Source organism: Dromiciops gliroides, chromosome 5 (assembly GCF_019393635.1).
Source record: "Dromiciops gliroides isolate mDroGli1 chromosome 5, mDroGli1.pri, whole genome shotgun sequence".
In the NCBI taxonomy this organism is placed as follows: domain Eukaryota; kingdom Metazoa; phylum Chordata; class Mammalia; order Microbiotheria; family Microbiotheriidae; genus Dromiciops; species Dromiciops gliroides.
The window spans coordinates 101,603,855-101,629,030 of NC_057865.1; the positions used below are offsets into that span (position 1 = coordinate 101,603,855).

Consider the following 25,176-nt stretch of genomic DNA (forward strand, 5'->3'; position numbering starts at 1 on the left):
AACTACATAAGATGACTACCTCCAGGAGCTCTGAGATTCAGATGCTATGACCTATAAAGTGAGAAAATGCATGCAAAAATAATTTGAAATGGTAAGGCACTCAGGCAGGAAGGTAGGGAGGTAGGTAGATAAAGCATTTCTTCGGTTCTCAGACCGTCTCTATCCTCAAGGTACATTCTAATGAAGGAAAACAATTCATAGAGGGGTGCTAGAAAGAGGGAGACTTGCTTTCAGCTCTAAATTTATGATCTATGACTACAGGATAAAGTTCAGATTCCATATAGGTCTTTTTATTAATTAATATTAATAAGCATTATCATTAATTGCAATAATAAGTTTTATATCCATAAGTATTGGTATTAATACGTATTATTATCGATTAGTATTATTATTTTAAAGTTTTATTTTCCTGTGTTAATGATTGATTGATTGTTTGATTGATTGTGTTTTGGACTCTTTGGGGTTAATGTTAGTTAAGGGAAGTATCAGAATCCAAACCTGATCCGGATCCGTCTGAGTTTAGGGTTAGGTTTGTCAATTAGTCGGTTTCTAGTAGCCCCCAGTAGGTGGATCTGTGGTTTCATTCAGGTAGGGCTATCTTTGAGCCTATGCTAGTGGCCCTTTAAGAAGGTGAGCCAGGTGAAGCTCGTAACTCCGCCCTCTGCCAAGGCACCGCCCCCCGCCCCCGCCCTGCTTTTCCCGGCTCCACCAGTCCGGCTGACCGGCCCTTGGTCCCGGTCCCGGCTCCGGCGCCATGGAGCGGCGCTGCCCCCTGGGGCTCGGGCTCCTGCTGCTGTTCTGCGCCCCTCTGCCCCCGGGGGCGCCCGCCAAAGAAGGTACTGACTTCCCTCCGCTGCAGATTTCTTCTTCCCACTTAGTCCTCCCCTTCCTCCAGCTCCCTCCCTTACCCAGGAGTCCCCGGCCCTGGGGACCACCAGCTCGTCCCCCTCCCCTCCCCTCCACCACGCGCGCAAACACATTCCTATTCCGACTGTTACCCCCTGTTCCCATTCTTTTGCAGAGCTTCCTGCAGCCTCTCTCGCACACCTTCCCCGTGACACACACATCCCCTCCCCCGGCAGCCCAGGCTATGCACTTGCCAGGCCAAACTTTGCTCTTTAACCCCTACGTGGTAGTTGCTGGGGTCAGTCACTCCCCCGCACTAACACCACTTGCAGCTAGGACCTTGGGGGGGGGGGGGCGGTGGAGGGGTGGAGAAGAGGCTGGGAGGGAGCTGAAGACTGAAGGGAGCCCCTGTAGTGATTTTTTACTCATTGAAGATCACCGATCACCACCCCGCTCTAATTCTGGGGGCCTCCAAACTTCGAGATACATCTCTCTGGGCAATTCACATCTTAACCCTTTCCCATACATACTCCACCATCACTACCTTAATCATAGGCAATGAAAAATGGGATAGGGCCTTGCTTTCTTTCCTGGGCTGCGGGCTTCAGACTGCGTTTCTTAGGCTCTTTATAAGCAAACCTACCCACCAGCACTCAAATGGTGAAAGTCAGAGCCCATCCTGGAATAGTTGGTGGAATTACAAATTTTTAGAGTTGAATAAGAGATCTGGTCCAGTTACAAAAGAGGAAAATAAGGCCTGATGAGATCAAATGACTTACATAAGATACTGTTTTCTATGAGCCCTTGCACCCTAACTAAATGGACTGTCCCCTGGGGGCAAGGGTTATATATCCTGTCTGTCATCCAGTCAACCTGGAATCTCCACCCCCCTCTTCTTCTGGCAATGAACCCAGCAGAGGGTCCAGCAATAATTTAGCCCTTTCTGTATTTGCCTTCTCTTCTCCTAAACTCTCTAAGTGTGTTTGTAGCATGTGTGTTTCACAGGTATGCATAACCCTCATTGCAAACCCATGTTTTGCTCCAGAAAAAGCAGGAGGTTTGGTGGGAGGGGGGGAGGGAGAGGAGAGGAGAGCTGATGGCAGGGAGGGAGGAAGTGAAGGGGGAGGAGGGAGATATCATTCAGCAAGTCCCTTCACCAAGATGGTCTCACATCCCTCTCCTCCCCCAGTAACTCTGCTAGATACCAGCACAGCCCAAGGAGAGCTCGGCTGGCTACTGGACCCACCAGAGACTGGGGTGAGTACCAGGGGTGAGAAGGGCTTGTAGGCCAGTGGGAAATGGGACAGACAGGTGGGTGGGGGAAGAGAAGAAAAGAGCAGGAAAAACTGGAAGTGTCTCCCAGGGAGGCGGCCTTCGGGTGTGTGTTGGGGAGGGGGGGAAAGGGGTGGAAGAGAGGCTGAGTCAGAGCCTGGTGAGTAGGGCGGGGTGGGGGGGGCCAGACTTCTCCCCATGGGGAATGTCTAAATAACCTAGCTTAGGTTGGCTCCTCCCCTTTCCTGCTTCCCCAAAGTGAGGAGGTAGGGGGTGATCATAGGAAGGAGTGGATTTCCCAGCAGGAGGTGTCACTGTAAGGACTTGAAAGGATCTCGAAATTTATGGGGGAGGGGGAAAGTGTGGAGGAAAATCCTGGGCTGTTTCTGATGCCCTCTGTCATGGCTAATCTTACAAAAAGGATAAATAGATGAAGTTTTCTTCCCTGCTCCCAAACTCTTGCCTCATGCCATCATTATGGCCATCAGGAGTCCCAGCTCTTAAACCCTTTGTCATGCTATCCTGGGGGGGGGGGGTCCATGCATATCCCACATAAAATCCACCCCTCTGGTCGTGGTCATAGGGGCAGGAAGGCAGCAAGAACCCAAGAAAAGGGCTAGGAGAGTCTTGGGGGCTACACAGCTGTGAGAAGCTGAGGGTGAGGGTTTTATATCTGTTATGTTTGGGTGATGGAGAAGTGAAAATAGCAAGGAGGTGTTGCTGCAGCTGGTTAAAGCTCTGGGATTCTCACTCAGGGCCTCTGCCCCTTTTGGCTTCATTGTCAGAGGTTTTCATTTTGCGGCGGCCACCCGCTCTGGTTTCTCTGGTGCTAGACTATTCATTCTGGGTTTGCTCTTCCATTTTCCTCTGCATTTTAGGGTCCTGGCTCCACTCTTTCTGCTCTCCCACAGTGTGGCCTGTAATTAGAGTTAATAGACTAAACCATAATGTATCCTCCAGGAGGGGCTGCTTAGGAAATCCCGAGTGAGACGTGCCCTAATAGGCGCCTTATCCCATAAACCAGCTAATCACCCCACAACTATGGCTACAGGCCCACCTGCTGGTTCCCACCAGCCCCTTGAACTCCCGCACCCTCCCAACCTCACCCCCATTCCCAACCCCAACCACCTCCTTCACTAGCAACTAATTATCTTTAACTGAAAAGGAGTAGGTTGTTCAGTTAAACAGATCTGCAGGAGGTAGAAGATCAAGGGGAATTCCTCTTTCAGTTGTCCATCCCCCACACACCCCCATCCCAAATTTAAGTCAGTAAAAATAACCAGCAGCCAACCACCTGGCTTCCCAGGGTGCATTAGGGAAGCTGACAACTTAGCCGATTAGTGAAGGATACTTAGTGCTAGTACAGAACATCTGTTTGTCTGCCCTCTCTCCTCTTTTGCCACTGCTGAAACTGAGGGGAGGCTGTCTCTGAAAGCTCCAGCTGAGGCTGTGGCAGCCTAGTTATGATATCCCCCTCCCTTCCTTGCCAGCTTCCGGCTTTGCTTCTTCACCAGTAGTGCCCCACACCCTGACCTAGGTCTAGTCACCTCACCCTCCTCCCCAGCACTTCCTAAGTCCGTAGAGTTCCATAGGCAAAGTCATGCCTTTAGTAGCCATGGTAGCAGGGAGGGAGATGTGGCCCTTGACATATTGCACCACTCCCTCCAGCCCCCTCCCAGCTGCCACCACCACTAATTAACCTTTCTTTATGTTGTTTGTCATTCAGTTTACCAATCCCAGCTACCAAAGTTCCATGTGGCCAATTTTTAGTTCCTAAAGCTGCAAAATAAATTACTCAAATGTTAGACAATCCCAATGATAGACACCATTATTAAATGTTCTTTTGCCTATGACGATTTCATCCTCTTTACAATTCCCAATGTTGCTGATGTCTACACAGCCTTGTGATACAGGGGATAAACTTGAGACCTGAACTGAGTACGGTAAGGCAGTCTGGGACCAAAGAAGTCGCACTCTGGTTGCCTTTTGTTCAGTGGGACAGAGTGGTGAAGGAGAAACAGTGGCTTGGGCCTTAGATATTCTGCCCTGCAGCTTTATAGGTCTACCCTAAAGCAGGGATGTGTCTTGCTGACTATAGTAAAGATAATGGATTGAGACTAGAGTGAGTCTGACGTTGGACTCTCCACTCCAACCCTTCTTCACAAACAGAGTGGGAGGGAGAGAGAAGGGACACACTGACACAATTTCTCTCCATACAGTGGAGTGAGGTGCAACAGATGTTGAATGGGACGCCCCTGTATATGTACCAGGACTGCCCAGTGCTGACTGGGGGGGACACAGACCACTGGCTCCGCTCCAATTGGATCTACCGGGGGGAAGCTGCTTCTCGAGTCTATGTCGAGATTCAGTTCACTGTTCGGGACTGCAAGAGTTTCCCAGGAGGATCAGGACCACAGGGCTGCAAGGAGACATTCAACCTCTTCTACATGGAAAGTGACCATGACGTGGGCATCCAGCTCCGGCGCCCCCTCTTCCAGAAGGTGCTGTTGCCCCATCACATCCATCCATGGTCCCTCAACTGACCCCTGACCTCCTGAGAGGAGAGCAAAAGGAGAGAAAAATCACAATACTGGGGCCTTCTCTGGGTGTGAATGAGAAGCACGTACTTCATGGCTCCAATTCTCTTGTCTCCCCAGGTGACCACAGTGGCCGCTGACCAGAGCTTTACCATCCGTGACCTGGCAGCTGGCGCTGTGCGGCTCAACGTGGAACGCTGCTGCCTGGGCCACCTGACCCGTCGCGGCCTCTACCTGGCTTTTCACAACCCAGGGGCGTGTGTGGCCCTGGTGGCTGTTCGTGTGTTCTACCAGCGTTGTGCTGAGACTGTACATAAGCTAGCACGCTTCCCCGACACCCTTCCGGCATCTGTGGGTTTAGTTGAGGTATCAGGGGTCTGCCTGCCCCATGCCCAGCATGCCTCTGGCCCTTCAGCTGCCCCTCGGATGCACTGTAGCCCTGATGGAGAATGGCTGGTACCTGTGGGTCGATGTCACTGCCAACCAGGCTATGAGGAGGTCAAGGAGGAGGATGGTGCTGAAGGATGTACTGGTAAGGGCATGACAAGAGAAGAGCACGTGGGTGAGAAAGGGTGGCTGGGGAGGGAGGACAAGACAGGCACTCTCACTACCCATTCCAATGTTGTACCCCACCCTCTCCTCAAGACTCTGATCTGTCTGCTCTGTCTGCCTGTGACAATGACCCTCATCACCTCTTACCTTCACCTTCTCTGCTCACCTCTCCCCTCATATCTCTCTTCCTCTTCCTCTCCCCAGCCCTATTTGCAAAGGACTTTACAAACCTTAAAGAACTATAGAAATGTGAATCGGTGTATGCTCTCCACTCTCCTCATCCTATCTTGGATCCTCCGCTCTTATCACCAATATTATTCATTTCCATTTTCTGCCTCATTTATTCTTTCTGTCCTGTCACTTTGTGAAAGGATGAGGAGGAAGGGGGAAGGAGGTATGGGTCAGAGGAATGGACCAGACTGGGGTCACGGGGTCAGTATGGAAGACAGGGGCAGGAATAAGTACTCACTCTGCTAACCTGTATTCTCAGCTTTAAGTTCAGGCACTCAATTCTCTATTAAGTAGATATGGGAGATGAGAACTGGCATATAAAAATTCTACACTACACTGAAGTATTATGATGACAATAATAATCGTTCGTATTTATATAGCACTTTTTTGGGGAGGCAGTCACGGTTAAGTGACTTGCCCAGGGTCATACAGCTGGTAAGTGTCTGAGGCTGAATTTGAACCTAGGTCTACCTGACTCCACTGTGTCACCTAGCTACCCCACAGTTTTATAGCACTTTAAGGTTTGCAAGGATATATGTATGAATACATATAGATTATATGTGTATACACACACACACACACACACACACACACACACACAATTTTATTTGATCCTGGAACAACCCTGGAAAATAAGTGTTATTATCTCCATTTTACAGATGAGGAAATGGAGGTTCAGATTATGTGACTTGCCCACAGTGACAAGCTAGTATATATGTGAGACAAGATTCAAAACCAGGTGTTCCTGACTCTGGTCTTTTATCCACTACATAGACTCATGCCTTATTCCTTCCTGCCCCACTACCAATCACTTACTAAGTGCAGCCGCTTCTACTGCTGCCCCTCTGAAATGAAGCCCATGCCATCCCACTCTTGGAAAACAGCAGTAGCCTGTTAATAGGTCTCACTGTCTCCAGTATCTTCCCCATTCCACCCTATCCTACGTGCTTTGCTACACCATAAGAATCTTGCTAAAACACAGATTTTGACTTGTCACTGGCATACTCAGCGACATCCAGTGGCTTTCAGATCTGTACTCCTCATTCTGGTACTCATAGCTCTTTATGTTCTGGCCCCATCCTCCAAGTTCTTGTTCGTACTGCTTCATTGACTTAAGGCAAAAATTGGGAAGTAGGCACTTGGGTTTTTGGCACACTCAGCTTTCTGAATATACTCCCTTTCCCCCTTTCGGGGGACCTTTCACCATCCCCACCCCCTGCCATGCCCCTTAGAAACAAAGCGCCCTTAGATCCTCTCTTCCACATTATAGAGACCAGGTTTTTGTTGTTATTTTGGAGGGTAGGGGGAAGGTATCGGAGAATGGAATAGGAGTTGTGATTAGAACATTTATATATCACTTTACGGTCTGCAAAGCACTTTACAAACATTATCTGATGTTTTTCCCCCCACAACAACCCTGGAAGGTAGGTGCTATTATTATCCCCATTTCACAGATGACAAAGCTAAGACAGAAGTTAAGTGACAGGTTCATACAGTTAGTATGAGGCTGAATTTGAAAGGTTTTCCTAACTCAAGGCGCCCAGTGTTCCATCTGCTTCCTCATCTGGCTGGCTCTAAATCCATTTCAACTCCAGCATAAATGACTGAAAGCAACTTAACCCTTTTCAGGGTGTTTTCATTTGGACAGAGATCACAGTCTTCAGCTAAACTCTGACAGTAAAATTGGGGGCCTTAGGTGGAAAAGGGAATGATCAGTGATATTAAAATCATACCCTGCTAATAATCACCTACCCCACCTCTTGTTGAGGGATGAGGTATATTTAAGAGATTACGCGGTCCTGACATACCAACTAGTCAGAATAATGGACTAAGAAACATAGAGGCCATCTAGTGAGGTTCAGACTGGCTCTAAAGTTAGGATTTAGTCCTTCAGAAAATAAAGTCAGATTTAGAAAACAAATGTGCTTCATATATAACCACTGAGGTGCATCATCGTCACAAAAACCAGATGCTCACCTGCAGCTGTGTTTCTTGGGTAGTCACTTCAAATTTAAAGGGATATATTTTCATCTCTTTCTATCCTTTATTTAACTTTCCTGGAACTCAAACAAGAAGTTAACCTCTAGGTCACTGAGTCACATCTAAATGTTGTTGTTGAGTTGTTTCAGTCCTGTCTGACTCTTCATGACCCCATTTGGGATTTTCTTTTTCTTTCTTTCTTTCTTTCTTTTTTTTTTTTTGGCAGGGCAATGAGGGTTAAGTGACTTGCCCAGGGTCACACAGCTAGTAAGTTTCAAGTGTCAGAGGTCAGATTTGAACTCAGGTCCTCCTGACTCCAGGGCAGGTGCTTTATCCACTGCACCACCTAGCTGCCCCCATTTGGGGTTTTATTGACAAAGATACCAGAATAGTTTGCTATTTCCTTCTCCAGCTCATTTTCCAGTTGAGGAAACTGAGGCAAACAGGGTTAAGGGACTTGCCACGGGTCACACAGCTAGCAATTGTCTGAGGCCAGATTTGAACTGAGGTCTTCTTGACTCTGGGCCTGGCTACCCATACATTTATGAAAAGTTGTATTCTTGAAAAGTTATATGTGAAAAAAATTTATTCTTCTCCAAGACCTTCAGATCTTGAGAGCTGATAGAATTACACAATGAATGAGGGCATAACCTCAAAGGCCTGAGTTTATTCTAGGAATGCTTTTTGGACAGGGAACGACTTGAACTGGCCCCCAGAGGACGAATAGCATTTAGGTAGGAAAAGAAGAGGGGAAGTTGCTTCCAAGTAGGAGAAAGTCAAGTCAACAAGCATTTATTTAGCACTACTACATACCGGGCACAGTCCTAAGCACTGAGATACAAAGAGAGAACAAAAACAAAACAAAACAAAAACCGCCTCTGGTCTCTGCTCTCAAGGATTTCCTATTCTAATGGGGGAAAGAAGGGTAACAAACCTTCCATGTTTGACGGGCATTGGCCTACCTTGAGTGGAAGGTGTTTGGTAGAAAGTAGTAGAAGATACTTCTGAACAGGTGAAATGGGGTCACGTCTAGAGGGCCTTGACTCTCAGAATGAGGAATTTGGAGGCAGCCTGATACAGTGGATAGAAGACTCCCTCTGGAGTCAGAGGACCTGGGTTCAGATCCTTCCTGTGACACATACCTGTCACCTTGGCAAAGTCACCTGACCTCCCCAGGCCTCCATTTTTTAAATCTCTAACATGTAGAAATAGAACTAGCTTGCCTCTGAGATGCAATCTTGGTGATCCATATTCTCTCAGGTCAGCCACCATTGTGGCTCTTGAAAAGAACAGTCTCCCTGACCGACAAAAGTGAAATGATCAAGAAACTGATGTTGGTTTTCCATTCCCCCTCTTTATTTAGCCTGCCCTGTCAATTTCTACCGCTCCGAGACGGACACCCCCAGCTGCCTCAAGTGCCCTCCCCACAGCACAGCTAAGTCTGTGGGGGCCACAGTCTGCACCTGTGTGAGTGGCCACTACAGAACTCCTGGGGAAGGGCCCCAGGTAGCATGCACACGTGAGTGGGGTGGGTGTCCTGGGTGACTAGGGAGGGAAGGGTCCCAGATTATATGAAGGCTACACTGGCAATGGTTCTCCCCACTCCAAAACAACCAGGTAAATGCCTCCATCTTCCCCGAAACCAATGGACAGAATTTCCAGGGACTAGGGTCATCCTAGCTCCCCAATCCCCATTCCCTTCAGAAAATCTCATAATCCACAAGGGAGTCTCCGTATTCAATCATGACCCCAACATTTTATCCCTCAAAGAGTCTCATTGGTAGGAGTGACCTGATAATGGGGATTTCTGCCACCTGATTTTATATACCCTCCCATAGGTCCCCCCTCAGCCCCTCAAAATATCAGCTTCTCTCTCTCGGGAACTCAGCTCTCTCTGCAATGGAAGCCACCCAAGGATTCAGGAGGACGTCAAGATGTGAGCTACAATGTGGAGTGTGCCCAATGTCAGGGAGTAGCCCCAGATGAGGGACAATGCCAGCCATGTGGGGCAGCTGTGCACTTCTCCCCTGCCACCAAGGGGCTCGCCCTGCCTGCTGTTCGAATCGATGGCCTTGAACCCTATGCCAACTACACCTTTCGTGTTGAAGCCAAAAACGGAGTATCCGACCTGGACTCCAGTGGTTCTCCCAGCACCACACTCAGCCTTAGCATTGGACACGCAGGTGAGGGCACTCAGAAAGGGTTCCACCTGAAAAACATTCAGGGAAAGAAAAAGGAGGGAGGAGTGTTGGAGGAGAAATCCAGAGGCCTGCGTTGGGCTCTCTGAGGTGTCTCTCCTTGCCAAATGCTGACTTTAACTACTGCCATATTCAGAACCTCTGTCCGGCCTGTCCTTGAGTCTGGTGAAGAGAGGGCCCCGACGGTTGGAGCTCTCCTGGGCAGGGTCACGACCTCGCAGCCCTGGAGTAAACCTGAGCTATGAGCTGCATGTGCTAAATGAGGTCAGAACCCATCCCTACCCCCCCAGAAAGCTTCTCCAACATCCGTGCCCAGATACATCCCTAGTCCAGGGTGGGGAACACAAGTAAATTCTATTCTTCACCAAGTAAGAAATTCCCACATGGCGAGGTCTTTGCCACTTCCTCCTTGCTGATGCATCCCCACAAAGCCCTTTCTCACCTGTTCTTATAATCACTGAACCTCATCCCACCACACAGGAGGAGGAGAGGTACCAGATGGTGCCAGAGCCCAGAGTATCACTGACAGAGCTAAAGCCAGACACTACCTACGTGGTTCGAGTCCGCACATTAACTCCCCTCGGTCCTGGACCCTTCTCTCCAGATCACGAGTTTCGGACCAGCCCTCCTCGTAAGTAATCAGTCCTCTGACACTGATGCTAAACCTACTGTACTAGTTCCATCCTCCAGTGAGACACCTCACCTTCCCACACACACGTGCACTGTTCTCCAGTAACCCCCTGTGCACACACATATGCATACCCCAGCCTTCCCATGAGTGACCTCTGCCCACACAAATGCCACCCTCTACTCCATGAGTGACCCCCCTCCAAGAACACATAAAATTAGTTCCTGCCCCACCTGTAGCCAGCAGCTCCCTAGTCAGGGACCACACACCAACAAACCATCCTGTGAGTGCCCCCCCCCCCACAGAAAGGGGCCCACCTCCACATGCACAGTCATTCTGTCCGATGGGATGATCTCCAAACATTTACACCAGCCCCTCCCCACCCCGCAGTAACTTAGTTCTTTCACACAACTAACATATACTCCAGTTTCCCAATGAACAAGCTCTTGTCCATAATAATAGTAGCAGCTAGGTTTGGACAGCCCTCTTACCAAGTGGCTGTAATCATAATTCCCATTTTACAAATGAGGAAACAAGTTGAGATGGGTTATGGGTCATGTAGCTAGTATGTATCTGAGGCAGAATTCAAACTCTTCCTGACTCAGGGTCCAGAATCCTTTGAGCTGTCCCCATGAGTGACACCATAGCCACTAGCCTCCTCACTGAGTGAACACTCCAGAACAAACATATCACTTCCACAGCAAGGGACCACATACGTTCATCCCCCAGTGAGCTGTTCCCTTCCTCCACCTGCCCCAGAAATGATGTCACATGTGACATACAGATGCGGCATCTGTATGCACACAGACCAACCCTGATACAGGTGCCAAGCTTGGCTCTTCCTCCCCCGCCCACCCACCCCCCCAAATAGCAGCTTCCAGGACATCACACAAATACCAGCTCTCAAGCAAATGACCACACACACACACACACACACACACACACACACACACACACAGAGCTCTTCTCAATATGTTATCCACATATGACCACAAAAGGCCCTTGTGAACAACCTCACATACATATAGCAGACCCTAGTGACTGACCCTCCCCAGCACATACACACATGCTGGGGCCCCCAGAGAACGAACTTGCACAGATGTGCCAGTCTTCTCCCCCTTGGCCCAAAGCACCAGTAACTGACCCCTCCACAGAAACCGTCCTCCCCTTCCTCACTTCCCTGAATATGGGATTGACCAGGTGGCCACTTCCAGCTTTGAAATTCTATGCTTCTGTGATTGGCCAGCACCCCATTGGTTTCAGAATCCCCTTCCTCATCTCCACTCATGAATCCAGCCTTTCTTCCTTACTCTCTGGCCCCCATGTAGTTTCAGGCTCCAAAATGCTTTATCTCAGTTCATTTGTCCTCAGTTTCTAAGGGCCTGTCTGGGGGAGAGATTGTAGCTGTTGTTTTTGGCCTGCTGCTGGCATTGGCTCTGATCCTCGGATTCCTGGTCTTCCGCACAAGGTATGAGCAATACAGACCCCCCTCACTGCTGACCACTGCCCTTCCCACTCATAGTTTCCATACTCCAGTACTGATTGTGATTTTTACTCCAGGTTCCTTCATAGTACTCTGCTTCTCCCCCAAACCCAGGAAAGTAACTCAGATCAGAATCCCAGAACCATTCCCCCACCCCCCGACACACACACATATCCTTTTCCATTATCCCAAAAAAAGGCACATACCATAGGGTTCCCAGAGAACAGACCTGTTCCCCAGGTCTCCTGAAAGTGTGAGAATAGAGAGGGGGAGACAGGGAATGTGGCAAACTTTCTTTTCCTTTCCTTTCTCCTTCCCCTGAACTGTAGGAGGAGAACTCAGAAGCAAAAAGGGCAGCGAGAGGGTCCTTCTGACGGTGGGGATCGTGGTGAGTCGCCAATGGGGAGCAGGGACAAGGGGCCCTGATTTCACAGGAGGGGATGCATATGATGGGGACGATGAGCAAGGCTGGGGAACAGCATGGAAGTATCCTCAGGCATCTGAGGCAGGGAGAGGCTTGCTAAGGATTGTCTCTGGGGTTCTCAAGTTTTGCTACTTAATTAAGTTTAGCTTAATTAATCTTGTGCTAATAGCACCAGTGTAGCTCTGGTGTAATTATCTATTAGCTGCTAGCTCTTTGGCACCCTTCATTCTCCCCTTTCCCCCCACACACATTCACTCACACAAACACACCTTCTATCAGTGCCCGCCTCCCCACCCTGAGCTTCAGGTTGCCTTCCCCTCCCCAGCTACACTCTGGGTCACAGCTCATAGGGTGGGAATGCGTGCCTGCAGGGAGAGGTATGGGACTTGGAGGTGTTCAACTGAGGCAGATGGACCTTATTCCAGTTACCTCATTAGAGATCCAGCCTCAGTCCCCCTTAAAAAAGCAGGGGGTGGGGGGATAATGACCCATCCAGCTGCTGAGAGCAGCCAGGGAGTATGGGTCATGCTGGAAGGGAATGTGGGGGAGGTGGTTTGGGCAGTGGAGGCTAGACAAGAAGGCAGGGAATTTGTCGGGGAAAGGAAATTGAGTCACCCACTTCAGGCGAGAGGGTGGAAAGAAAAGACCTTCTGGTCATTTTGCCACTCTCTCCTCATACACCTGAAGAATAGAGGACATTAGAACATCAGAAAATGGTGGTAGGAAGATGGAGGGCAGTAAACAAGATAGCAGAGACTGGACCTCCCCCACCCCTAAACCATGAAGCGGCTGTTTAAAGGAAGTTGTGGTAGGGGGAGGGGAAGAAGATAAAAAAGGCACAGATCAGGAGTCTGTCATTTATTCTCTCTAACCCCACTCCCTACTAAGTACCTCTACCTGACCCCTCATTCTCATCCCAGAGGATAAGCTCTGGCTGAAGCCCTATGTAGACCTCCAGGCCTATGAGGATCCTGCCCAGGGTGCCTTGGACTTCGCTCGAGAGCTCGACCCAACCTGGCTAACTATTGACACCGTCATAGGGGAAGGTGAGCTCTGACTATGTCACTCATCTCCACCACCAGCTTATTCACCAAATATCCCTTCCTCTCAACAAACAAAGCTACTCCAGGCCTCCAGGCAGCATGAAGCTAACTATACTATCCAGCTTTTGCGATGTTATCTCAGGAATCTACCACACCCTTTCTCAGAATGAATTCTTTTGTCAAGAATAAGCTCTGAGACCACTCTTCCTTGAGGGAAACAGTAACTAAAGGATAGTGAGAATTGTAGTATGTGGGTTGAGTGACATCTCCATTAAGAAATCCTCTGGCTATGAAGAGCCTTTACAAGAGTCCACTGAGTCTAAATCTACAACTAGGTGGCGCAGTGGATAAAGCACTGGTCCTGGATTCAGGAGGACCTGAGTTCAAATCTGACCTTACTAGTACTTGACACTTACTAGTTGTGTGACGCTGGGCAAGTCACTTAACCCTCATTGCCCCTCAAAAAAAATAAATAAATAATGTTCTTTGCACAGGACCTGGTACATTTACAGAAATGCTAGATATGATTCACTATTGTTATTAAGTTTTTACATATTATGAAAAGAAGAGCTCTCTGAATCCAGAGTCACACAGTTATACTTGTCTTCACCTTGTTAGGGGGTAAAATTGTAAGGCAGGGGAAGTTTTCTGCCTCCCTACCCTGCCCCACTGCCCCTCGGTGTACTTCAAGCAGGAAGGGCATCTAGTCCAATCTCCTCATTTTTTCATAAATGAAAAAACTGAGAGCTGGGGGTTTGGGGCAGCATGGGGGGGGGGGGTCCAAAGGTTTGTGAAAGGTCATGAAACCAGTAAGTGGAAGAACCAGGATTTGAAACCAGACCCTCTGAGTCCAAATCTAGCAACCTTTCCATTGTACCATATGGTCAATGCTTTTTCATTTGGATAAAAATAATTTAACAATACTTAATAATAATAACATTTGTATGGTACTTTAAAGTTTGCAAAGTGCTTTGCATGTTATTTTATTTGATCCTCACAACAATCCTGTGAAATAGGTGTTGTTATCCCCATTTCATAGATGAGAAAACAGGTTAAGAGACTAAGTGATTTATCCAGAATCATACAGCTAATGTATGAGGGGTTTTTATCTCTATCTCTTAAGTTTTCTGCCTTATGAAAAGATTTGGGGGTATCAATAAGCAATTTATATATAAATATATATTTACACATACATACATGTATTATGAAATTTGTTGCTTATATATTCAGGTATCAGTAAGCAAAAGTAAATATATACCCTTAGGGAGTATGTGTGTGTTTGTAAATACCTAGGCCTACTGAAAAGACTTGCCCTGAATTTAAAAAATTACTTGGTCCTTTTTAAGTAACAGGGAGTATGAGAGAAGAGATTTTTAATATCTTTTGTTTCTACATCACCAAAATTTCTTCCTGTGTTCCCACCCACCCCCCCAATCCGCTCCCAAAGACCTATTCTATATAACAAAGATTTTTTTAAGTGAAAAAAAAATGAAAGAAGAAAAAATTCAGCAAAGCAAATGAATACATCCAAGAAAAATGGCATTATGTGTGGTGTTAAATGCCCATGGACCTCCCAGGTTTTCAGCGGGCTTTACATATTATCTCATTTGATCCTTACAACAATCCTGTGAAGCAGTTGATATTATTCCTATTTTAAGATGAAGAAAGTGAGGCAGAGAGAGGTTTACATGACTTGCCCAGGGTTACATACCTAGTAAATGTCTAAGGCAGGATTTGATCTGAGTCTTCCTGCCTCCAAGTCCAGAGCTTTCCATGCCACCTAGCTACTGTGTTATGCAAGAGTCAGGATGGTGGTGTAGTGAAGAACACTATGGGTGGTTCAGTGGATAGAGCACTGGGCTTGGAATAAGGAAGACTCATGTTCCTGAGTTCAAATCTGGTCTCAGATACTTACTAGCTGTGTGACCCTGGTCAAGTCACTTAACCCTGTTAATCTCAGTCTCCTCATCTGTAAAATGAGTCAGAAGTAAATGGCAAACTGCTCCGTTATCTTTACCAACAAAACCCCAAATGGGGTCATGAAGAGTTGGACTCAACTGAAAAGACTCAACAACAAGCATTTTACTCACAGAGTCTTGGCAAAGTGCCCATCTGGTTTTGAGGAAGTCAACCCATATGGTTTTTGCATCAGTGATAACTATATTATGCAAGAGCCAGCATGACATCCTCAGAAAGACTGGGTTCAAGACCTGCCTCTGACGTGTTGACTGTATGATCCCAGACCAATCACTTAACCTCTTGGTGCTCTAAGCCACTCTCAGGCTATAAGATGAAGAGAAAGTTCTGAATTGCACTGGTAGAGGGAGTTCCCTAATGACCAATGAATTCACAGATCCACTCCCTATTTCTATATAACATATGCAAGATAGTGCTAGTTACTATATAGTAGGTGACATTTGAGACCAGCATGAAGGGCATGACCTTATGTCTTCTTTCTTCCACCAGGAGAGTTTGGGGAAGTGTGTCGAGGGATTCTGAGAGTCCCTGGCCACGACTCTTTCACAGTAGCTATCAAGACTTTGAAAACCACATCTCCAGATGGTCATTGGTGGAATTTCCTTCGAGAGGCAACAATCATGAGCCAATTTAATCACCAACACATCCTGCACCTGGAGGGCGTGGTCACCAAGAGTATGGAAGAAGGGGGTCTGAGGAAGTTGGCAGGCATCAGGATTTGATCACCAAGAATATGGGGGAAGGGGGAAGGCTATGGGTCACCAAGAGCACAAAGAGAACAAATAAGTTGTGGTCACTAAGCTAGAGATGGAGGGGGTTGGGTACAGTCACCTAGAATGATGGGATGAAAAGGAATGGGTATAATGGCTGCAGTGATGGGGTTTGGGAGTTCATTGTGATTAAGAGATTAGGGGGGCAGCTAGGTGGTACAGTGGATAAAGCACTGGCCCTGGATTCAGGAGGATCTGAGTTCAATTCCAGCTTCAGACACTTGCCACTTAACTGTGTGACCTTGGGCAAGTCACTTAACCCCAATAGCCTCACCAAAAAAAAAAAAAAAAAAGATTAGGAGGTTAGGAGGTGGTGGCTGGAGGGAACCCTGAGTGCTAGACAGGGATCCTAGGATCTATTATGTACGTGAAGCCACCTTTGATCTGCTTTCTCTGTCCCAGGGAAGCCCATTATGATCATCACAGAGTTTATGGAGAATGGAGCCCTGGATGCCTTCTTAAGGGTAAGGGGGATTGAATCCACTGGGCTAGGGAGGGAGTGGCAATAAAGTCAACCTTGTCATTGTCCCTACTGTATGGGGGTGGGTTGGAAGGTACTTGAAGCCAACCAAGAGGACTGATGGGGAGAGATGAAAGGAGGGAAGATTTAATAAAACAAAGTTCTAGTTGGTAATCCCAGCTCCTGGGAAGGAAAGCAAAGCACCGCTTATCTGTCCACATGAGATAATATTTTTTAAGTGTTTAGCATAATGTTGGAACACACATAGTGGGCACTTAATAAATGCTTGCTCCCCCTTTATCCATCTCCTACTATACCAGGCACAGGAAGAACCACTTGCCCCTGGACAGCTGGTCTCCATGCTGCAGGGTATCGCCTCTGGCATGAGCCACTTGAGTGACCATAGGTATGTTCACCGAGACCTAGCTGCCAGAAACATCCTAGTGAGCCAGAACCTATGCTGCAAGGTATCTGACTTTGGCCTGACTCGATTGCTGGATAATGACCGCGATGGCACTTACGAAACCCAGGTCAGATACCTTAGTATCTCTCCCATTCTACCCTCCCCCAACTGATCCATAGGTCTCAATCCTTCTCTCCTTATAATAGAGTGTTGGACTTGGAGTCAGGAAGACCTGAGTTCAAATCCTGCCTCAGACAATACCCTGGACAAGTCACTTAACTGCTTTCATCCTGTTGCCTGTTTCCTCATCTGTAAAGTAGGGATAATAAGACCTGCTTTACAGAGTTGAGAGGATCAAATGAGATAATGTATCAAGTGCTTTGCCAACCTTAAAATACCATATAATCATCATTACTTTCGTATCTCCTTCCTGTTCCAGGGAGGGAAAATCCCAATCCGTTGGACGGCCCCTGAAGCTATTGCCCATCGAATCTTTACCTCAGCCAGTGATGTGTGGAGCTTTGGGGTAGTGATGTGGGAGGTGTTAAGCTTTGGAGATAAGCCATATGGGGACATGAGCAACCAGGAGGTAAGCCCATGGCAAGCCCATGCCTATTCCCAACCTATCTGTTCATTCGTTCTCTCTCTCTCTCTCCTTTCTCACCCCCCACATTCTAAATTCTTCCCCTCGTGCTTACCTGACTGTCCATCTCTCTTCTATTTTCCTATAAAAATGTTCTTTTTCACCTCCTTTCAGACTCTACTAAACTCCCCTCTCATCTTTGGGGTCTTTCTTCCCCACATGATTTTTTCTTTTACTTACTACCTTCTCTATCTTCCTCAAGAATCCCATACCTTTCCCACTACCATTGCCACTGTCCTATCCCAATTCTCATCCTTCTCTGCTGCATCTCAGGTGATGAAGAGCATTGAAGATGGGTATCGCCTACCTCCTCCAGTTGATTGCCCTGCCCCACTGTATGATCTCATGAAATGTTGCTGGGCTTATGATCGAAACTGCAGGCCCCGATTCCGACAGCTTCAAACACAGCTAGAACAGCTGCTTGCCAGTCCCCATACACTGAGAACCATTGCCAACTTTGACCCTCGGTAACCACACAAGGGGAACTTTAAGGGGATGAATAAAGCTGGCTTTGTCCAGCAGAAGACAGTATTAACACAGACTGAGTGGGATCCTAGATGTAGAGCTGAAGGGGACCTCAGTCCCTCCAGACCATCTATATTATTAGTTCAGAAGTCAAATGACTTACCTAAAGTCACAGTCCTGTACTAGTGAGAGGATAGGACACAACACAAACCTAACAGATAAATATGCAGAAATCTTTTTTTTGAAGTTAAAATGGCTTTTGATCATCTATGAAAAAAGCAGCAGCCAGTATCTCAAAAATGTTTCCAAGCCATTACCAATGTTTCTGACGTGCAGACAGCCACACTAAATGAATATTCATCTACCTGTGGGGCTGTTTTCCTACAGAAATATAAAAATGCAGGAGGGCCTGTTGTATATCACTCAGCTACACCATGGGTTAAATAGACATTTGGGTGCTATCCTGGAAACTTAACCACCCTTTAACATTGTTTCTAGGGAAACATTTTCCAAACAACCAATGTACAAACAAACCCTTGGAACACACCCTGTTCATGAGTTGAGGACTGCTTGTCTATCTTTTGGGAATGTGTTTGTCTTTTTCCTGGCAGGCTCACGGTCCTAATGACTTTTGGCTCTAGCTAACAGTACAGGAAAGTCCATCATATGGAACATGGGTGTCAGCTGGGATAGAAATAAGCAGAAATTGTAATTATAGAATAAAAAAACTGGAAGATCTTAGAAGTCATCTGATCCAAACACTTGACGTGATCCCAAAGAATGTGCATCCAGCCTCTGCTTAAAGATATCTGGTGTTGGGGAATGCACTATCTTCCTAGGTAGTGCATTGCCCTTTTAAAGCAATTCTTCATTGTTATAAAGCTTTTCTTTATATTGAGCCAAAACCTGCCTTTCTCTAACTTCTATCCCAGGGTAAGCAAAGCACGTATAATCTTTTCCATAAGTCAACCTTTCAAATAACAATATCGATAGAAGGTTACAATCATTACTCCAGAGCCAAGTGGCCACACCCAAAGTCAAAAACACTTGATTTCAAACTTCCTGCTACCCGAGTCCCAGGAACAGGAATAGATGTGTCAGCCAGTATCTGGTTCCATTCCCCCTCCACTGGTATCAACCCAGCAAACTTTGGGGGCACAAAGACATGAGCTTTCTCTCAATTGAGGGTTAGCAGGATATATGCCATGTTAAAGATCATCCAGATTTGTAAGTTGGTTGTATAATACTTTGCTGTTATTGTAGTCAGTATTCCCTGAACACACACACTTGCTAGGGAGGAAAATAGAAAGCTGGGGTATAACAGAACAGTGTTATGGATAGTCCACAAATGTACAATTGAGAGCTACTTAAAGAATGGTCGATAAAGGGAAAAACTGTAGCATGACAACTGCATCTCTCCTCCCCCTAGAGTTACCCTTCGGCTGCCAAGTGTAAGTGGCTCAGACGGGATCCCGTACCGAAGCGTCTCCGAATGGCTTGACTCCATTCGCATGAAACGATATATACTGCACTTCCGATCTGCAGGGTTGGACACTATGGAGTGTGTGCTGGAGCTGAATGCTGAGTGAGTAAAGATGGGTACTGGGAAGGAGGGGACAGGTAGATAGATACCAGGGAGTGGGGACTAGAATTGACTACTCAGGGATGGATGGATGAGCCATGGGAGGGTCTCAAAAAATTGCCTTCCTGCTATTTCCACTCCCACAGAGACCTGAAGCAGATGGGGATAACACAGCCCGGACATCAGAAGCGAATTCTCTGCAGTATCCAAGGTTTCAAGGACTGATTTCTGGACAGGATAAACTTGAACCCACCCACAATGCCCATTTTCAGCAGGCCATGATCTTTTATACCCTATCCCTTGTCCTGGATCACGTATGTTCTTGGCGCTGCTCTTTCCCACACCTCCTATGGAGGAATTACACCCTATGGTTTGGGGGAGGAGGCTGTTGTCTTGTTTTATACTTGGAAACAGGTAGGTAGAGTTATGGGCAACAGTAAGGGGGGGGGTGTATTAGATGGGTTTGGAGATTTGAGTGTGAGCTGTGACATATATTTTTTGTAAATAAATAGTTTAGGACAGACACCCCTTTATCATGCTACTGATATAGATCAGACACTGAATTCTAGGGGACTGTGGGAATGAATACTTTATTTGTAATTGTAGCCAGAGTCCCACAGCATGTGGTCCAAAAGAAGGTGCTACCAGTCCAGTCTCTGGGATAGAGCCAGGGCACAGCCTCTCAAGCCCCTCAACAAACAGAATACAAAAGTTGGTGGGAGTGAGCCAGCCAACAGCTTCAGTGTAGGAGCAAAAAGTGGTAATGCTGCCCAAGCTGTCAAGCTCCCTAAAGAGGAAAGGGATAGAGGAGAGGGTACAAGAGGATGCTGTGAAGCCTGGAAGATGAGAGATGGGTGGTCCCTGTACCAGGTGGGAAAAGGGATATTGAAAATGAAGGGATGGGTATCAGGTTCTGCTGCTCTCCCTCATCTCCCTGCCCCCACACTAGAACTTAAGAGGGACTAGCAGTAAGGCTAGCTGTAAATTTTCTTGTGGCTCAGGGTGGGGAATGAGGATGAACTGAGTGAAGGAAGACTTGATCTGAAAGTAGGTAGTTCTCTGATCTGGAGTAGACCCTGGGTCTTCAAGATTCAGGAAAATGAGTTCACCCTCATGTCCGGGCCCGGGCTGTGTGGCAGTGACGACACAGTACATGTCCATCCAGAGGAAAACAACCATTCTCATCAGCTTCAATTGACAGGGGTTTCCCACAGTCCTGTTGGAAGGGGGAGATGGTAAAGCACGAGGCAGGATAACTTCCCAGCTCCCAATCCCCCATACACTGCAGGCTCTGGCTATGAAACTAGGTCATGTTTACAGTCACTCCACCTCCTTTCCCTTTCTCCCTCCCTCTTTTCACCACTCTTTTGCTTTCTCTCCTCTGCTCCAAGCCCCTCCCTTTTGTAGGGTTGGCAGTTAAGGGTTTATTCCTCTAGAGAGGGGTAAAAAACCCTTCTTTCCATCCTGCCCCACTTTGCCCTAAGAACTCTCTCAAATCTCTTAGAAAGCCTCACCTGCCCAATTGTCTATATTCCTAAATCCTTTCTAGGTCACGAACCCAAGGCTACCCACTTCTCTCTACTCCACCCTGAGAAAGATCAAGGGGAAGAGGGAATAACCTCCCTCCCAGTTTCTCTCTTCCATGGATAGCCTCTGAATATTCTACAGGCTAAGATTTTTCTTTTTTTAAAAAACCACCTCTGATTTCTAATTGCAATGTCATTCCCTCACCACCCAACCCAAGACATGGAAACTTGGGGGAACGACAGGATTGTGATTGCTCTGACCTCACACTTGTAACATTTCATGTGAAAGTTTTTGTCAAGAGCTACCACTCGGACAGTCTCATCTCGGCCAGGTTCAGGCATGATGGGTTCAGCACAAACAGAGCAGCGTGGGGCGTACTGCCTGTGAAGGGTAAAGAGAGGGAGAGAAATGGGGGTCAGTGTCAGGTGGGCTCTGGGGGAGGGAGATCCTGCTGAAGGGTATGTTATCTGGAGAGTTCAGAGGAGCAGAAAAGATGGAGGTCAACTGAGGCAGTACAAAAGCAAGGTCATCCAGTAAGCAAAATCTCCCATTTATAGGCATCTAGGTGGCGCAGTGAATAGATCATCCTGGAATTGGAAGACCCAGGTTCAAATCCAGCCTCAGAGACTAGCTCTGAGACCATGGGCAAGTTACTTAACTTTTTCCTCAGTTTCTTCATCTGTAAAATGGGAATATCATAATAGCACCTACCTCCCAAATGAGGATCAAATGAAATAATCACATTTACTGAGTGCTTGGCACAAAGTGCTATATAAATGTGAGCTAACGTTATTACTTTCTCCCCACACAGATTCACATGAGAGTTGCTTCCCTCTCACCACAATCCTCCCAGCCAGGCAATATTCACTTTTAACTCCTCCCCTAAGAGCTAGATCGGCCTGGTTATTGTTGCTTTAACTCTAACTGTACTCCTCCACCCCTAGCCTGAGCTGGGAGCTGCACAGGTTTCTGGTCCAAAACTGAAACTCAAGGTCATTTCCTTAGAACATTGTTACAAACTAGAAGTATGTGAGTGAAAGAGGCTTTTGTGGGCTGGCCTGGGAATATAACCACTATATATATAATTCATTGTTTCTGCAGAAAAATGTACTCAAGTCCCAAACAAATGTTCTGAAAAGGAGCTCTTGGAACACAAACTTTGCATCTATTGGGAACTTGCACAGAAAAAAAAAAAAAGACCTTCGTATACATGCGAAAGGAATATAATACACAGATCCCAAAGAAGATTCAGAAAAAGGAGGAGAAGCCAATATATTCAAATGCACTGTAAAACATGACACAGTTGGATAGTGCAGTGCAGATAGTGGGCCAGGCCTGAAGTCAGTAAGACTCATCTTCCCAAGTTCAGATCAGGCTTTAGACACTATCTGTGTGCCCCCTGGGCAAGTCACTAAACCCGGTTTGCCTCAGTTTCCTTGGCTATAAAATAAGCTGGAGAAGGAAATGGCAAACTGCTCCAGAATCTTTGCCAAGCAAATCCCAAATGGGGTCACATAGTCCGACATGACTGAAAAACAACTGAACAACACAAATTATAAGCCAGACAAAGGCAGGTTAAGTGGCCCACTCCTGATGTGAGAAAAGCTGTGGAGACAGTCATGGCTCACCGGTGATAGTCAGGGACGCAGTGGGGCCGGTTGGCCTGGTCCACAATGAAGGAGGTCCCTTCCAGAGGGCAGGCACAGACCACGCAGGTGAAGCATTGGGGATGGAAGGCCTGGCCTGTGGCCCTCAGCATCCGCTCAGTGATGGGCTGGCCACACGTGCTACACTTCTCCAAGGTGTTCTGGGTTTGTGTAGAACAAGGAAGGAAGGAAGGAAGGAGAGGAGCCTTTCTTTAATTGCCAGGTCCTCTACAAAGGGCTTTATGAGTAGTATTTGATTTGAACAAGGAGGTTCAAAAGGGTGTGCCCCCCCCCCTACCCCCCCCCACAGGACACAACCACCCTCCTCCTGTCTCCCCAAACTGTTTCCTAGGTTTCCCCCGCCCCCGTGGCTTCCTCACCTCATAGCACTGCTCACAGTAAGGTGCCCCTTCGAGGCTATAGAACTGCTGCCCCTGCAGCTGCCGCTCACACTGGTGGCATGTGAAACATGTGACATGGAATAGACGCCCGAGTGCCCGGACTGCAGGCTGGGAACGTACCAGGGCCTGGTGGCACTGACCACAATACTCTGGGGGGAAGAAGGAGGGGAAGACTTGGACAATGGAATTGGAAGGAAGGACGTGGGGGAGGAGCCAAAAGGTACCAGTCACAACAATCAGGAGAAAGGCTAGCTGAAGGGAAGGAACATGGTGGAATGACCCAGATTTCCTTCCTGTTTAGGACCTTATGGGAGTGGGGTGGGGAACAAGTCTCACCATTGGTGGGGAGCTTGTTGCTGGATGGCTGTTCCATATCCCTCATTAGCTGTTGGGTCAACTCTTCCAGCTCTTCCACTTCTCGAAGAGTCAGAGGTCCTGGGGCCCCAGGAGGGCGTACCTAGAACCCCAACATTTTTGGTTTTCCTCTTTGCAAATTCTTTTATCATGGCCTTCGTGTTACTCTTCCCCAACTGTCTCACCATCTGCCCCTCTACCCCTTGCCAAGAGGTTTTGTCCTAATTACTAAAGCCCCTACCTCCCCATACCCCACCGCACTCCACATCTACCCAGGAGGAAAGAAGACAGGTTACCATCACCCATACTTACTCCAGACCTTATGGCGCAGACACATTTGAATCCCTTTTCCCCAAGTCTTCCAAATATGTAAAGTATCACAGACAAGCAAGGAGTAGGACTTGAGCAGATATAGGCCACACACATTGCTCAGATCACTATTAGCACTAGACATACACACCACAGACACACCAGGGCCAGAGGTGATGGAGTTATAGAGGTGGAAGGCACCTCAGAAATCATTTAGTATAGCTGCAACATTTTACAGTCAAGGAAACTGAGGTCCAGAAGTCACCGAGTGGCACAGCTGAGGCTGAACCTGAATTTTCTAGTGCCCAGACTAGGGCTCTTTCCATTAGACCTCATGTAAGAGGGCAGAAATGAACAAAATTCTCCACTGAGACGAATCTAAGGCAATTTAAAAATCAAGTGTGTGCTAATCAGTACAAACCCTATACTTTTAGATGGATTTTATAAATACTTAAGTGAAAACTCTCATAGGTTCAGCCAACTATGGTAACACCTAATGACTGGGGTAGTAACAAGGGAAGATGCTTAATGACTCGCAGGAGTGAAAAAAAAAATTTACAACCCAAACACAGAAGCCTTACAGAATACATAAATACATACACCCCTACAACACATGCAGAGCCCCCATCTCCAAAGAACATACACACCAGAGGCACACCTACCCGTCCCAACTGCTACTGAGCAGCCCTGCCAGCATAGAAATATAACGTAAGGCAGGAAGAGCAGGTTAAACTCAAGATGCTGCCTATGGGGCCCCATAACCATCCCACTTCTGAATTCTCACACTGGGGATCTATCTCAGGGCCCTATGTTGGAATGAGAACTTCTGGAATCCACAAACTGGGCCCAAAGTATTGGGAGGATGAGGAGGGAGGGTGTTATAGATGGACAATTCTATGTGGATACAATGATCCAGTTTAGCCTGCCCCCAAAAAACTCCACCAGGAAAACCCCAGCACACTTGTCTGCTGGACACTACTGGAGAAAAGAATGCTGACTTTGCTACAAATTCATGATCTCTCACTTCACTTGGACTCAACTGCTGCCCAGCAGTTGTTATTCAGCTCTCACTCACTCTCTATTGCATTCCCCACAGCAGCTGTTTTAAACCTTTCTCCATTCTTCAAGCCCCCAATCTCCATTCCATTCCACCACCACCCCCTCACTCCTAACAGATGACTTCATCCCCTCCTTTATGAAGAGAGCTCGAGTTCCCTCATATTCATCTCTATCTCCAACCATCTCTGAAGCCACACTACTTTTAACACCAATTTTTTAAAAAATTATTCATCCTCTCCTCCTTCCCTCCTATCTCAAAGGAAGAAGTACACCTCTTCTCCACAGCTTAGGCATCCATCTTTGGTCTTAAAACCATCCACTATTGCCTCCTCATTACATCAAGACCAACCCCACTCTTAATTTTACAGATGAGAAATTTGTAGCCC

General features: G+C 47.2%; 2 protein-coding genes across 7 annotated transcripts in view; one reads left to right on the forward strand and one right to left on the reverse strand.

The window, feature by feature from the left end:
• Positions 1–708: 708 nt before the first annotated feature.
• EPHA1 (EPH receptor A1) lies at positions 709–20,086 on the forward strand. Of its 2 annotated transcripts, none has more exons than XM_043965572.1 (18): positions 709–836; positions 2,036–2,103; positions 4,338–4,619; positions 4,776–5,187; positions 8,782–8,937; positions 9,257–9,601; positions 9,753–9,880; positions 10,097–10,247; positions 11,616–11,712; positions 12,057–12,115; positions 13,072–13,197; positions 15,661–15,846; positions 16,344–16,405; positions 16,722–16,931; positions 17,244–17,393; positions 17,721–17,914; positions 19,342–19,497; positions 19,641–20,086. In XM_043965572.1, the coding sequence occupies exons 1-18, from the start codon at positions 755–757 to the stop codon at positions 19,717–19,719; spliced, it is 2,943 nt and encodes a 980-aa protein (XP_043821507.1). In that variant the 5' UTR covers positions 709–754; the 3' UTR covers positions 19,720–20,086. The 2 variants fall into 2 exon arrangements, with proteins under 2 accessions (XP_043821507.1, XP_043821508.1); XM_043965573.1 differs by having other exon boundaries at positions 8,782–8,885; positions 9,307–9,601.
• Positions 20,066–25,176, reverse strand: part of ZYX (zyxin) — an 89,032-nt gene continuing 83,921 nt past the window's right edge. For all 5 annotated transcript variants that reach the window (XM_043965576.1, XM_043965577.1, XM_043965579.1 and 2 more), the window contains exons 7-11: positions 23,405–23,525; positions 23,048–23,217; positions 22,650–22,828; positions 21,282–21,402; positions 20,066–20,710 (exon numbers count right to left, since the gene is read on the reverse strand). In XM_043965576.1, coding sequence (XP_043821511.1) covers positions 20,606–20,710; positions 21,282–21,402; positions 22,650–22,828; positions 23,048–23,217; positions 23,405–23,525 — 696 coding nt within the window. In that variant the 3' untranslated portion in view covers positions 20,066–20,605. The remainder of the gene's footprint in view (positions 20,711–21,281; positions 21,403–22,649; positions 22,829–23,047; positions 23,218–23,404; positions 23,526–25,176) is intronic.

Excerpts from the sequence above, each read along its gene's own strand:
- EPHA1 (XM_043965572.1), top strand. The coding sequence starts at position 755 with ATGGAGCGGCGCTGCCCCCTGGGGCTCGGGCTCCTGCTGCTGTTCTGC. Across the intron at positions 8,938-9,256 it reads GCCCCAGGTAGCATGCACAC|GTCCCCCCTCAGCCCCTCAA; the intron begins GTGAGTGGGGTG and ends ACCCTCCCATAG. Across the intron at positions 19,498-19,640 it reads GTGCTGGAGCTGAATGCTGA|AGACCTGAAGCAGATGGGGA; the intron begins GTGAGTAAAGAT and ends CCACTCCCACAG.